The sequence below is a fragment of the Ammospiza nelsoni genome, chromosome 6 (assembly GCF_027579445.1).
Source record: "Ammospiza nelsoni isolate bAmmNel1 chromosome 6, bAmmNel1.pri, whole genome shotgun sequence".
In the NCBI taxonomy this organism is placed as follows: Eukaryota; Metazoa; Chordata; class Aves; order Passeriformes; family Passerellidae; genus Ammospiza; species Ammospiza nelsoni.
The window spans coordinates 6,870,404-6,884,811 of NC_080638.1; the positions used below are offsets into that span (position 1 = coordinate 6,870,404).

The 14,408-nt window shown below is 44.9% G+C and overlaps 1 protein-coding gene across 5 annotated transcripts in view; it reads left to right on the forward strand.

The window, feature by feature from the left end:
• Positions 1-749: 749 nt before the first annotated feature.
• Positions 750-14,408, forward strand: part of USP47 (ubiquitin specific peptidase 47) — a 51,731-nt gene continuing 38,072 nt past the window's right edge. For 4 of the 5 annotated variants that reach the window (XM_059473746.1, XM_059473748.1, XM_059473747.1 and 1 more), the window contains exon 1: positions 750-960. In XM_059473746.1, the coding sequence (XP_059329729.1) occupies positions 922-960 (39 nt within the window). In that variant the 5' untranslated portion in view covers positions 750-921. The remainder of the gene's footprint in view (positions 961-14,408) is intronic. The other variant, XM_059473749.1, reaches the window with a different exon arrangement.

Below are 14,408 nucleotides of genomic sequence, written 5' to 3' on the forward strand. Positions count from 1 at the left end.
CTCCCTCAGCGCCCCCGGCCGGCCCCGAGCCCCGCTCCCTGAGCGCCCCCGGCCGGCCCCGAGCCCCGCTCCCTCAGCGCCCCCGGCCGGCCCCGAGCCCCGCTCCCTCAGCGCCCCCGGCCGGCCCCGAGCCCCGCTCCCTCAGCGCCCCCGGCCGGCCCGGCTCCGAGCGCGCCCCCGGCCATGTGCCGACGAGCCCCGAGCCGCAGCTGGGGCAGTGGCCCCGGCGCGCTCCCTGCCCGCTTGCCTCCCGCCGCTGCATTTGCGCGGCCTCAATCAGTTTAGCAAACAGCTCTGAGATCATCCAGGCCACCCCATGAGCGAACACCCCCGCGGCACGTGCAGTCTTTCCCTAAATAAGCCCGCAGACGGCGCCCACTCCATTTATTGCCTCCCTGCTCCCCCGCAGGCCCCACGGCGCTCCCCAGAGCAGGATAACGTGACGGAGTTATCCCGGCGCCACGAATAACCCGTGCGCGGGGCAGCTCTGGCCCGGCCGCCCACGGAGGTTCCGCGTTGCGGCTCCGACACCGCTCCTCGTGCTCGGTGAACACCGCGCGGCTCGGCCGGGCCGGGCAGCGGCAGCAGGGCCGGGAGCGGGACCCGCCGCGGCCGGGCCGAGCGCGATGAGCGCGGCGGAACGCAGCGAGCCCGGGGTGGGGCGGCTCTCGCGAGACCCGCGCCGGCGGCCATTTTGCCATGGATTGGCGGCGGGGCGGGGCCGCGGCGCTGCCCGCGGGAGCGGAGGAGGTGGAAGCGGAGGAAGAGGAGGAGGAGGAGGTGGAAGAGGAAGAAGAAGAAGAGGAGCAGGAGGAGGAGAAGAAGGGGGAGGATGAGCCGCGGGCGTCCCCCCGCCTCCCGCTGCTGCTGACGACGGCGCTCGGTTCAGCCTGCTGCGGGATCCGCGCCGCGCCGCCGGCCATGGTGCCCAGCGAGGAGAACCAGCTCGTCCCCAAGGAGGTGAGGCGGGAGATGGAGGCGGCGGCGGCGGGCAGGAGGCCCGGGGCACCGGCGCCGCCCCAGGAGGGAGTGGAGGAGGCCCGGCCCGGCCTGGCCTGGCTCGGCTCCGCTGCGCTCCCTCGGTGCGCGGCCCGGCGGGCGCGGGCCTGTCTTTGTGCAGGCCCGGGGGTGATGGTGGAGCGCGGGTGAAGCGGCTGGCCAGGGCAGGAGGAGGAGGCTGGAGCTGAGCCCGGGCTGCGCAGGGCCTCGGGCGGCCCGAGGGCTGCACCTGTCCGTGCCGCGGCATGCGGGGAGCCCGGCCTGCGCGGCGGGGCCCGGCCGGGCCGCTCCGGTGTCACGGGGCTGGGAGGCAGCGCGGCCGCTCCTGCCGGCCCGCGGGGCTGCGGCTGAGGGGCAGAGCGGGGAGCCGGCCCCGGGAACCGGGCGGGTCTCGGCCGAGGGGCCGGGAGCGGGGCAGGGCGGGCGGCAGTGCCCGCGGTGTTTGCCGGGGGGAACGGGTCGAGCAGCGGCTTGTTTGCTCTGCTCTGGGCCCCTCATCTCTCCCCTGCTGTAGGGAGAAGGGGAAAGGCTTGTTTTTGGCCATAGGCTGGAGATAAGAGCCCGAGAGAAAGAGGAAGGCGAAGCCTCTGTCCTGCAGCGATAGGCGAATGACACGTGTCAAGTTGGAGCGATACCGCGCACAGGAAGGAGTTCAAGTGATGGCATAAAATATTTGGAAACAGCTGCTGGTAGAGTAGTATCAGCATAAACTTTGTTTCCTGAGCAGGTACACGTTTTGCCAACTTTTCTGACAGTTTTGCAGTTCTGATAAATTACTCAAAGCCTTCCCGGAGTTTTCGTCGAACGTCAGTAACAAAAACCTCATTTTGTTACATTTACCTGTCCCGTCGTGTGTCCTTACGGGAAGCTTTGTCAGGCAAGGGCTCCGTTTTTGTGGAGCTTAGCAAAATGAGGTGCTGATCCTTAAATGGTATTCTCGAGTAGAACTGGGAAGCAAATAACAACACTGAATATTAGAAACAATTTTTCGTGCATGTAAACACAGGGCATATGTAGGAAAAAGGTAACATTACCTCGTATCCTTACTTTAAATACTAAGGTATAAAAGACTATATTTTGTCTTTTACACGAAAGTGAAATCTCCAGAAACTTTAAAAGAGATGGAATGTAGTAGCTAATATACTTGAATATTGACTTCTAACAAAAATCTTCACAAATATAAAACTAGGCCAGAAGACAGAGTAGCTGATATACTTAAAGATTTAATTTTAAAACCAAAGAAACAGATAAGGGATAGTGGCAGGAGAAACATTGTGGCAGCAGCTGTAGAGAAGTGGAATAGACAAGATATTAATAAAAGCAGCTAGCCAAGGCTGTGTCTTTAGTTATATGTATTAATAGTATCCCCCTTGGCTTTAGAGTTGTATTCAGAATATGCTTATGATTCAGCTGTGTATTTTTAACTGACTCATTGGAGGAGCCTTTTGAATGTACTTTTATCTGTAGGGGGGGAAGTATGGGGAAAGGAAGACGAATCTATGTGATTATAGCTATGGGTATCTTAAACAAACAGTGTGAAATCTATAAACTTTGTACATTGATAATGCTAACGGGAGGAGTTGTTTTTTCTCAGCAAGTTTTGTCAAGTTCTTTGTTGTGTCTCTAAATGAAACTGAACAGAATATTAGTGAAATCAAATTGAGAAAGAAAAGAGATGAACTACTTGTGTCAAGTCCATCTGGTTATATCTATATATGTGTTGTAACAGAAGTTTATCTTCAACTTTTCCAGTGTTTTTCAGTATAACCTCATTTTTTTAGTGATAGGGAATTTTAACATGCTACACTGCAGCATTCCCATTAAGTCCTTCTGAGATTCATTAATAGTCCCATTGCAGAGCACGCTGAGCTATGAGTAAACAGAATTCGCCAAGTCTCTGAGTTCTCAACAGCCTGCTCCTAAATATTCCTGCAATGCCCCTAGGAGCAGTTGGAGGCAGAGCAGATCGTTGGGAGTTTCAGCTGTGCCCCCCAGGGATGGATAGAGGAGCACAGTTGATGTTTTGTCCCTTCCTGGTGGGCTGGCTGGTGTCACTGTGCCGCTTCAGAGATTTCAGCTGGGCGCTGAACCAGCCTCTGCTGAAGATGAGCCCACAGCCAGAGTTGCCTTGGCATTCCAGTGTGCAGGAATGAGAAGAAATGTAATGAGTTTGCTTTGGGCTGGTTTAGGGAATGACTAATCATCCAAAGCAGTGGATGGGAAAAGGATTTTGGTTCTTGTCTACAAGTTAGTGATGCCTTGGTAGATAAGTGGTGGGAGGTGTCTCTAACTCTGCCAGTCTGCATGTGGTGGAGGGGAAGGATGAGTATTAAGTTGATTATGAGTCTTCAATTTGTGTTTTTATCCATATTTTTGTATATTAACAGGAGCTCAGGCTGCTGTTTGCAAAGTAGAATTGCTAAGATGTTTTCATTAGGTTTTGTGAGTAGCACTATGTTTTCATGGATACAGAGTCCATACAAAGGTTCATCTTTTATTAGTCTGTTATGAAAGGTTTTCTTTTGGACATTGCATAGCTTCGCCTGCGTCTCGGAAGTCCGAGTAATCAGGGCCTTGTCATTTTCTCTTGCTCCTAACTTTGAGACAAAGTTCTTTTTCCTTTGGAGGAGATGTATGAAAGCAGGTTCTAATAGATCAGTGTTGGGATTTCTTTTTGCATAAAGGTTTTTGGCTGGGCTATGCAGGCACTTGGTGAGTTCCCTCTTGCATCCCTACTGCTGCCCAGTGCTTTCCCTGCAATGGTGTGACCAGTAATTCCCCATGAGAATCCCTGTTCTCTGCTTCTGCGGCTCAGTGTAAACTGCTCCCTGTTCCTTTCCCTTCCTTCTTTTCCTCATCCTCAATTACTTTGCTTTCTTCATCTAAAAGATGAAAAGAATCAATTCAGTTTCCTTTTATATCCAATAAAAAGAAGTCACTGAGTAAAAAGTGTTCATTGCTGCACCCTGGTAGCAAAATTTGAGCATATTCTATAAAATTTGCTGTATTAATAGGTGTGGATTTTTACCTAGGAACCCTGGGAAGGGAGGGTGAATAGTATGAGTTAGATAAATATGAAAATAAGAAAATGCTGCTATCAGATGGGAGAACATTTCTATGGCTCTCAGTGTTTCTTACAGGAAAAGTTGACTTGAAACTTATTTTGGGAAAATCTACCTCAAATAGAAAATAATAAAATACTCTTGCCAACACAGTTGGTGAGAAAGATGCCTATGTGTGTTTACTGGTAATGTAAGTGAACTTTACAAAGACTTATCTTGAAAATCAAGATGTATGAGAACTTAGTGAGTATTGGTCATAATATGAGAAGTGTGTTCTGCTATGAGATTTTTGAAGTGTTTGTGCTACTGATTAAATAAATGCTGTGCAGATGCTTTTTCAACATGTTCTAGCATGAACTATCTAAAGTACACCTGTCAGAATGAATAAATAAATACATATAAATATATAAATATATACTTGCTGCCATTAAATTGACCAAGGTGGTGTGAGTTCTCTCAGCTCACTAATGGGAATCTTTTCATCCCTGCACTAATGAGTCCATTTTAATCATCTGCACTGAACAAATCAAATGTGTCTCTTGATGGGTATCGTTCTGACTTCCTCATTATACGAGCAGGAATCTGATTAAGATATTTTGCAATTCTCTTTAGTAAAGGGATGCTGTTCTTTTCAGTGCTGATGACATCCTTGTTTTTTCTTTCCATGTATCAAAAGATTCTACAAGTGGTTACAGCTTGCATAATTTATCCTGCTTTCCTTCTCGTGTGCTCCATTACAAAACATAAAGGAATGGTTGTGACAACTAGAGAAACTGTCTAATTCATTGACTGAGAAGCAATTTTGGAAATCAAATTTAGGAAACAAACAGAAAATTCACAGGGAAGTTCACCAAATAATTTGTTCCTTGCAAACAGACACTTTCTGAATGATGTTCATGTAGATATTGAGTTTGGTGAATAAAGTAGAAAAATTCTACTCTTTGGAGTAGAATTCCAGAGCGTTCCTGCTTTTTTCCAGCCATGGGGCTTCCCAGTGAGCGTTCACTTTCCCTTGCTGTCAGCTGGGTGTTTAATCTGAGCATGGAAGGATGATCAGGACAGGGAAGTATCAGCACCTCTCAATCATCTGATGAAATGTTTTTGCCTGAGAGGTACCAGTGCCTGATGGGCACCCCTTGGTACTGCAGCCTCAGACTGGAAATGCTGCTGGTGGAAGTTACTACCCTGGAGAACAGTCTGACAACTAAATAACTGAATCCTTCTTTTTTCCCTGCAGTGAGATGTTCTGAACATCATCACAAACAATAAATGCTATTTTATGTCATTACCGTTTTGTGCGTCACTGGTGATTTAAAATTTCACATTCAAAAGCATCAGTAGTGAAAATATTTTTTTGGTGCCATTTTCTGTTCTTTTTAAAGCCTGTGGATACAATCAAGGCATCCTTGCATTATAGTTTTAAAATGTTAGTTGTACAATCACATAGTGATTAAAATTATTATTGTGCTGCCTCTTTTTCTGACAGAATGTAGTGATATCAATATAAGATTAAAACTTGTGGTGATTTACTGAAATAAGTTAGTACCTTGAATTTGTGCTACCTTTGAATCACATGTTTCAGTCTTGTCAGAATTAAATGGGAGTGGGGGAAATGTTTTGTTCTAAACCTTCCCCCACCAGTACATTACAACTGGTACTGCAATGTACTATATTATGTACAAATATTCATATATATTCATAAATGTTCATAAATATTCCCAGCTTCATTTTTTGTTGTGTTTGAAAATATGTTGAGTTTTACCTAAGAGAATAAAGGTGAAAGCTACGTTTGTAGAAAATGGAGTGATTGAGTTACATGTACATATTCAGCTTTTTTATGCAGTTTGAAAAAGTTTTTTTAAATTCCTTTTTGAACATTTAAAGCTGCTCTTTTACACTTCACCCTTTAAGATTTAATGTGGCATACCTTTGGCTGGGCTGCCATTTATAATCTTGTTATTTTCTTGTCTTGACTGAAATATTCACAAAACAATGCCACTAGTTACTAAAGAACTGATAATTTTAAGTCACAGAATTTTTTTTGTGGAGCTCTGATAAAATAACAATGAACTTGACCACAGTTTTAGGCACTGTGACATGCTGAGATTTTTATTTTCTTTGGTTTCTGCAATGCTTGGCATGTAGTCAGCTTGCACTGAGCAAATGCTCTTGCACAGCATTGGCAGATGAAATAATTTCTAAAAAGGATGTTGTGCATGTTCTAAAAATACTGAGGGGTGAAATTGGTACAGATCATTTGATTCAATATAATTGTTGAGATTGTAATCACAGGGGTGCTTTAGGTGCTTCTGAAAAATGGCAACAGATTATTTTTAGATTGGCATTTCTGTGAATAGCTTAGAGCTGGTATCGTGCTGCAGTTCAGGTGTAGCTTCTCAATAAGCACATGTGATGAAAGCTGCCTCAGTAACACGAGCAAGTGTGCCTGGATTCCTGAGCATTGCTGAATGCTCTGGTTTTGGAGCTTCATGAGAAATATGTTTGATATAGCATGAAAGTTTGCCCAGTAAAATAATGTCTGAACATATAAACAGCATTTTCTGAAGAAGTTTGGCAGTGTTCTACAGGAGCTGAAGGAATGGAAGGCAGCCATGCTCACTCATTGGGTTGAGATCAACAACAGTGAAGGAAAAGAAAAAAATAGCAGATGCAGAAACTCTTATGTAGTACCTTTTTTTTTTGTTCATCAGTTTATATATGGAAAAATTGTCTAAGTCCTTTCTCACATGCACATTGTGATCCCTGTTCCTGCTGTGGGGACATTGCCCCAGAGTTGTGTGCTCTCCCTGCAGCCCTTGGTGGCAGTGGCAGCAGGCAGAGTTTATGGTGCTTCCACTCTGGCCTGGATCCTTTGTTCTGTGCAGAGTTCCCAGGGAGCTGCACAAAGAATGCCTGCTCACATACCTTGCTGTTCAGTTTCCATCTTTCCTTCCCCAACAGAAGCTGGACAGCTGAAAATTAGAGAGCTGTTAAAGAATTAAAAACTTTGCCTGCAGTCATGTTTAATGTCTGAACTGGATTTTAATTTTTTACCATACATGTCTGTTGGTGATTTTGTAGGGAAGTAAACTTTCATTTCAAAATTCTCCATGAAGAGAAAGCTCTTCTGAGTACTTATGCTAATATTGCATTTGTAATTCAATCCAGCAGAAAGTTCTTCAGAATAGGAGCAGCAAAGGAAAACATTTCCATAAAATTCACACTTGAAGAAATGAAGGGCAAGTTCATCCACTACTTCTGCAACTCTCAGTAGGAGACAAATATTATAAGTATTGAGCAATATATAAAAGTGTAGTAAGTGTCTTGGGCATTCTCATATCCCCATTTTTAGCTTTTTTGGGTTTTGTTTTTTAAGGAAAACCAAGGAGCATGCTGATTAGGAAGGTGGAGAGAAGTTACAAGCAAAGGAAGTTCTATAAAAATGAGGCTGTTTCAGATCTGAGTGTAAAGGTTACACTGTAATAAATGTAGAGAGTCTGGCAGATAGATTGTGAATGTAGAGAACTTCATTGACATTTAATTCTCACAATTATTTTAGTGTGGTTACAAAACCCTTTGCAAGTTCAACTTGGGTCAGAGGAAAGAAAATAGGATCAGCTGAAATTAAAAATTTTAAGAGTAAGAGAGTGAAATACAATATCTAGTGGTTAAGAGATTGCTGTAGATATATAAACTATTCTTTGTTACCCCTGAAGAAAACTTTGTTTGTTCTTGTGTGATCTGCAGGTATGACCAGGAAATATTTGCACACTTTTTTTATTGACAGCTGCTTTGTTTGACTTTTTTTAGGGGAAGTAATTTATCTTGAATCACCTTAATTTACTATATTTAAAAGACCATAAGGAGATAAGTGTAAGAAGACTGGTTCTTCAGGATGTCCTTAGTAAGACATATTTAAAATCTTGCTTTAAATATGAAAAATGCATTCTGTAAAACTGAAAAGTGGATCTTTTGGTCTTTAGTTCAGCTCTCCCAAGGCATGTGTCCCCTTACACTATATTTTTTTCTATAGTCTGGATTTTGCCTGAAGTCTCCCCAGGTATAATGAAGAATTCAGAGATGAGGACAAAGTATGTTGTTGAGGTACTCACAAACCTGATACTTCAAAATCAGTCAGATTCAAGATTAAATGATTGTATCTAAAGGTTGTTCAGATTTTTTTTTTGCTTCAGGAAACATTCCAACATACAATACATCAAGTTAACAGCTCAAAATTGCTCTATTTAAGACATTCTGGGATCTGTGTTTTAAGAAGTGTGTTCAATTTGCCACAAGTGTGCTATTAAATACATCTTTAAGTGTTTTGGTTCAGGCATTGTAACAGGATTCGAAGTGCACTGTTCTCTCATTAAAGACTGGGCTGTGGCAAAGCACCTGTGTTGAGTAACAAACCCCTCAGTGCTCTGACAGGATTAGTTTAGAACCTGTGTTTCAAAAAGAAGGTGCTGCTTTCCTCTGAAATAAAGCCCAATGTGAGTCTGAGAGCACCCGCTCAATGCCTCCTTCATGATGAGAACCTTTGTCACCCTGTGTTCCCCTCCCCTGGCTGTACCAGGGAAGTTGGCCTCTGAAAGAGCTTCCTTGGGCTTGGAAACAACCATGGAGCATGGGTAGCTCTGCTGGGGTGGAAGGGGTGGTGGGTTGTTGTGGGATCTCAGCACCTCAGGATGGAGGTGCAGAGTGGCCGAGACCACCCTTGGGGGGCTCGGGAGTCCTGGAATGTTGCCAGAAGTGTCTGGTGGCTGGACTTTGATCCGACACAGGAGACGACACCTGTATGAGGACTGGGAAGGTTTCACTGGGTGAATGGTGAAGGGATAAGTTAATTAGAGTGTAAGACACAGGGTTTAGGATTTCTGTACAGGGGGGTCTAAAGAAGTAAGATGGAGGAATTGGGGCGTGTCCTGTTCTTCTTCTTCTTCTTCTTCTTCTTGGCCTCCATCTTCTGTGGTGGTGGTGGCACTTTGGGATTGGTTATTACTAAAAGTGCACGGGTTAATAAAGGTAAAAGGTATTGGGGAAAAATGATAAATATTGTACACGTAACTTCGAGTATAAAGATAGGTGACTGCCCCGGGGGCTCGCAGTGTGCTCATGGCTGACTGCTGAGCAGACCTCTGTCGGGCCAAGAGAAAATCTTTTAGATAAACAATTAATAAACACCGAGACCGAGAAAAGATCTGGAGCCTCTTCTCGTCCTTTGAAGCGCCGGTTGTCCAAGGCCACCCCGGGCCTTTCCAGGTCACCTAAACAGAAAAAACCCAGCAGGTTGTAGGAGTCTGTGGTTCAAAAGCACAGGGTAGAAGGAGGGGGAATGGTACCCCGGTTCTCACTGACTCTTCTCCCCTTATTTGCTGTCTATTGGAAAGATCTCTGATCTTCGCATTTTCTGCAGGAAGCAGTGTTATCAGCGTGTATCCAGTGTGGCATTTAATGGATTGGACCTCTTGAAATAGGTGGGAAAATTCCTAAATTATGGTTGTGGGTTCTCAAGGAGCTGATTTGATAGTATTTGGTCATTGCTGAGAGAGAAAGGAACATTCAGACACTGACAATGGTTCAGCTGAACAGAAGCTTGTTTCAACTGTGATTATACTTCAGAAGTAAAGTTACACATGCAGACTACTTGTGTGTTATTGAAGGTGCCACATTTCACTTATCCTTGTAACTGCTGGAAATGTGCATCCAGTCATTTACAGCACCTGGAATGTGCACCCCAGAGTTTGCCCAGCAGTGATGTGACTGGCAGTAGTCACTCGTGCACTTCATGTGGGAGTCTGAAGTTGCTGAAGGTACATTAGGTTTAAGAATTGCTGTCTTGGGCTTAATCATCCAAGTAATTCTGTGAACGTGAGCTTGATGTCTGCTGCTTCCTACTGATCTCTTTGTCTTTCCTCTGTACTGCAGTGATTTGTGAGAATTATTTATGGGGTGTGGACATGCAGAGTCTTCTCTAGTGGTGATCCTTTTAAGTCTCAGTAGGCCACTAAGTTTACTTGGCAGTAAAACTTCACACATCTATTAGTTCAGCTCTTGACCTGGAATTTGGAAATATTGGGTAGAATTTGTATGAAGTTTGACCTTAGCTTTAGGTTTTGCTTTCAGTCTCTAAAGTAATATAGTAGGAGTGCTAGTAAAATATCTGTATTGTATTTGAATATCTGTATATAGCCCCGGTTGTTCTAGATGGGCTGCAGCTGTACCTAATGAAGATAACTGTGATAAAAGGGGGTGGGCTTGGCCAGGTAGGGAGAGTCTAGAGGGAGCCCTGACTAAGGAGCAGCAACAACACTGCTGTGAAGAGCTGTGTGTGAGAAAACCACCCAGAAGGTATAGGACTTTAAAAATATGATAACAACAATATGAATACAACAAAGTAATTTTATAAAAATGAAGCTGGAGTTAAAATAGTGAAACGCTGCTATAGAATTTTAATTAACTCAGTGATTCAAGGCTGAAAAATAGCAAGCCACTTCTAAATGCAGTGTTAAAACCACTGCAGTTGTACATTTGAATATTGTTGTGACAGATCTAGTAACACTCTATTTTTATTGTTCCTTTATTTTCAACAAATACAGAACCTATATGGTCTAAGCAAATGTCTGTCTTGCAGATGGTACTAATAACAATGCTGCCTTTGTATATACAGAAATACAGCAACAACATGCTTTATGCTCTGCAACTTGCAGGTGCAGATCTTTCATGGAAGAAAGATGAAATATATTTTAGAAAGGTACATGGGGTATGAATTCTTGTGTAGCATGGCCCTCTAGAATGTCCACCCAGGTCAGACTTGTGTGTTGATTGCATGTTCCTATTGTAAATTGTCTTTTTTAAGTCTGGTCTAATAGTCAGAAATCTTATACATGCAGTTTATCATCATCACCTTTCTAGAAATGGAGCAGTGTAAAGGGCCATAGAATGGTGTGGGTTGGGAAGGACCTTTAATATCATCTAGCTCCACTCTCTTGCCATGGGCAGGAACACCTTCCACTAGAGCTGGTCACTCAGGGCCCCATCCTATAGTAGGAGTCCTAGCAAAATATGTGTATTGTGTAAGTGGCCTTGCCCCAATCCTAGTTGTTCTTGATGGGCTGCAGCTGTGATGCCCTTAATTGGGCAGCAGCTGTGGCTAGTGAAGATAACTGGGATAAAAGGGGGTGGGCTGGCTGGTCAGGGAGAGCCTTGGAGGAGCCCTGATGAAGAAGCAGGAACAACACTGCTGTGAAGAGCTGTGTGTGAGAAAACCACCCAGAAGGTATAGGACTCTAGAAATATGATAACAACACCATCCAGACTGGCTGTGAATGCTTCCAGGGATGGGGCATTCTTCTACAACTTCCCTGGGTAAACTGTGCCAGTGCCTCACCACCCTCATGTAAATGATTTCTTCCATATATCCAGTCTAAATTTGCCCTTTCAATGTGAACCCATTACTCCTTGTCTTACCACTACAGTTCCTGATGAACAGTTGCTCTCTGGTTTCCATGTATGCCCTTCAGATGCTGCTGTTATGAGGTCTTTGTGCAACTTTCTCTTCTCCAGGCCGAACAGCCCCAGCTCTGGCAGCCTGTCTTTGTAGGCAAGGCACCTGAGTCCTCTTATCAACTTCATGTCCTGCTCTGGACTTGCTTCAACAGCTCCATGTCCTCCTTATGCTGTGGGCACCAGGAATGTCCCCAGCACTTGGGGTGGGGGCTCAGGAGGGCAGAGTGGAGGAGGATCCCCTCCCCTGACCTGCTGATCACTCTCCATTTGATGCAGCCCAGGATACTTTTGGCTTTCTGGGCTGCTAGCTCACACTGCTGGCTCATGGCAAGTTTTTCATCAGCCATCACCCCCAAGTCCTTCTCCTCAGGGCTGTTCTCAGTCACTTCTCTGCACAGCCTCTAGGTGTGTTTGGCACAGTCCCAACTCAGGTGTAGGACCTTGCACTTTGCTTTGTTGAAATTCATCAGGGTCACACAGCCCCCCTCTCAAGCTGTCAGTGTCTCTCAGGATGGCATTTTTCCATCCAACATGTTGACAGCACCACCCAGCTTATTGTCATCAGCAGACTTGCTGAGAATGCTCTCCATCCCACAGGATTCCCAGCCTCAGCAAGATGGAGTGACTTGGGATCAAAGTGTCAGTGTTTCACTATTTTTTTTAAATTACAATTAACACTTGAAATTACAATTTCAAATATTTGTTGACCAAAATATTAGCCTGAGAAGACTGATGTGCTAAAATAACAGTGGGATGATTTTGTGAATTATAGCTTTAATTAACAGTCTGCAGTCTGTAGTTAATTTGCCCTTTAGGTCCCTATGCAGTTGAGGGTCTGCAGCTTGTTTTCCTAAGCCACTGGTGTACTATGTCACACTTTGGCAAAGTAGCAGCATGGAACTTTGAGCATGGAGCTTTGAGGACTTCTCCCAAGCACTGGATAGATGTGCTTGCTACCTGAGCAGTTGCTCTTATGAGGAAAAGGCAGTAAGGTGTTCCTGCATTTGCTGTGAATAGTGTGTATGTTCATTTGAAAGCCTTGAACTGTGTGGTTAATTGCCTGTTGATTTTGTGAGGTGTAATAAGAAATTGGCTTGGTGCATTCCGGAATAACTTTTATGAGGGTAAAAATTTCTATAGAAGACCTTTGATCTCTTACTTGTACCTTAAATATGTTTCCATGCTGAGAGGAGCTTTTTTGTAAAATGTAGAATTGCACTAGTGGTTATTATAAAGTTTATTTGGAGTGTGAGTGAACACTTTAATTGAAAAGTAGAGAATGAATTGAAAAAGAGAATTTGAGAGATGGACACATCCTTGTGATTTGAGCGAGGCCAGGTGCTGTGTCCTGCACTTGGGTCACAACCCCATGCTTTGCTGCAGGCTTTGGGGAGCCTGGCTGGAAGAGGACATGGGGGTGCTGATTGCCAGCAGCTGGAAGTGCTCAGGTGGGCAGTGCCACCCTGGCCTGTACCAGCAGTAGTGTCCCCAGCAGGCCAGGGCAGTGGCTGTCCCCTGTGCTGGGCACTGCTGAGGCCAGGCCTCGAGTGCTGTGCCCAGCTCTGGGCCCCTCAGTTCTGGAAGGACATTGAGCGGCTGCAGTGGAGCTGGGAGGGTCTGGAGGGTAAAAGCCCTGTGAGAAGCAGTTGAGGGAGCTGGGGATGTTCAGCCTGGAGCAAAGGAGGCTCAGGGGTGACTTTGTCACTCTCTGGAAGTGCCTGACAGGAGGGTGGAGCCAGGTGGGGATCGGCCTCTCCTCCCAGGCAACCATGGACTGGATGAGAGGACACGGCCTCAAGCTGCATCAGGGCAGGGTCAGGTTGGACATCAGCAGGAATTGCCCCACAGAAAGGATTGTCCAGCATTGGAAGGGGCTGCCCAGGGAGGTGGTGGAGTCTCCATCCCTGGAGGTGGTGATGAAACAACTGGATGTGGCGCTTGGTGCCATGGTCTAGGTGACATGGTAATAGTCAGTTAAAGGTTGGACTCAGTGATCCTGGAAGTCTTTTCCAACCTAAATGCTTTTGTGATTCTGTGACTTGTCTTGTCTAAGAAGCTCTCAGTTATTTCTAAAATTTCTGAACATCATATAAACAGTATAATTTATAAATCTGATTTGTTTGATCTGTTACATGGAATTTGTTTAGTGAAGTAGCTCTTGAAAATCTTCCAGCAGACCTTAAGTGAAAAAACAAGAGCTGATAACCCAGCACAGGAATGTTTTTATAAAATAAGCAACCTGTAGATAGTTCTGTGTGGGCGATAGCTGGAGCCTGTCCTCCCCTTCCACCCTCTGCTGTGTGCAGCAAGTCAAATAGCACACTACAAAATTACACGTGCCCCTGTGTGTACCAGACTTGGATTGCCTGTCTCTGGAGAGAACAAATTCAGGCTGAAGTCAGGGGTCTTTGGAGTCCCTGATTAGGAGGAAAATTTTTTTGTCTTAATTAAGTCCTTGACACAGGGCAATGCATTTGATAACAGTGATAAAATTACAAATCAGCGGTTTCAGATTGGTGGCTCTGGGACTCCATTAACCTTTGTGTCATTTTAACAAAATGTATATGGCTTTTGATTAAGAGCAGGTAAAACCGTAGGCAGCAAAACATTTAAATTGTGTCATGTAAATCTGAAATCTCTCAAATCTGAAATTACAGACTGGTGTGTAAAGGAAACTGCTAGACACAGTCTTGTCAGGGTAAGACTTCCAAACTGGATCTTCAGTTCAGTTTGTGAAGAAAAAAACGATGCTTTGTGTGTCATCCTGCTGGGAAATTAAATGCAGTGGTCTAATTTGGGCTAATTTTGTAGGTCATTTGGTGGGGCAAACAGGGCATG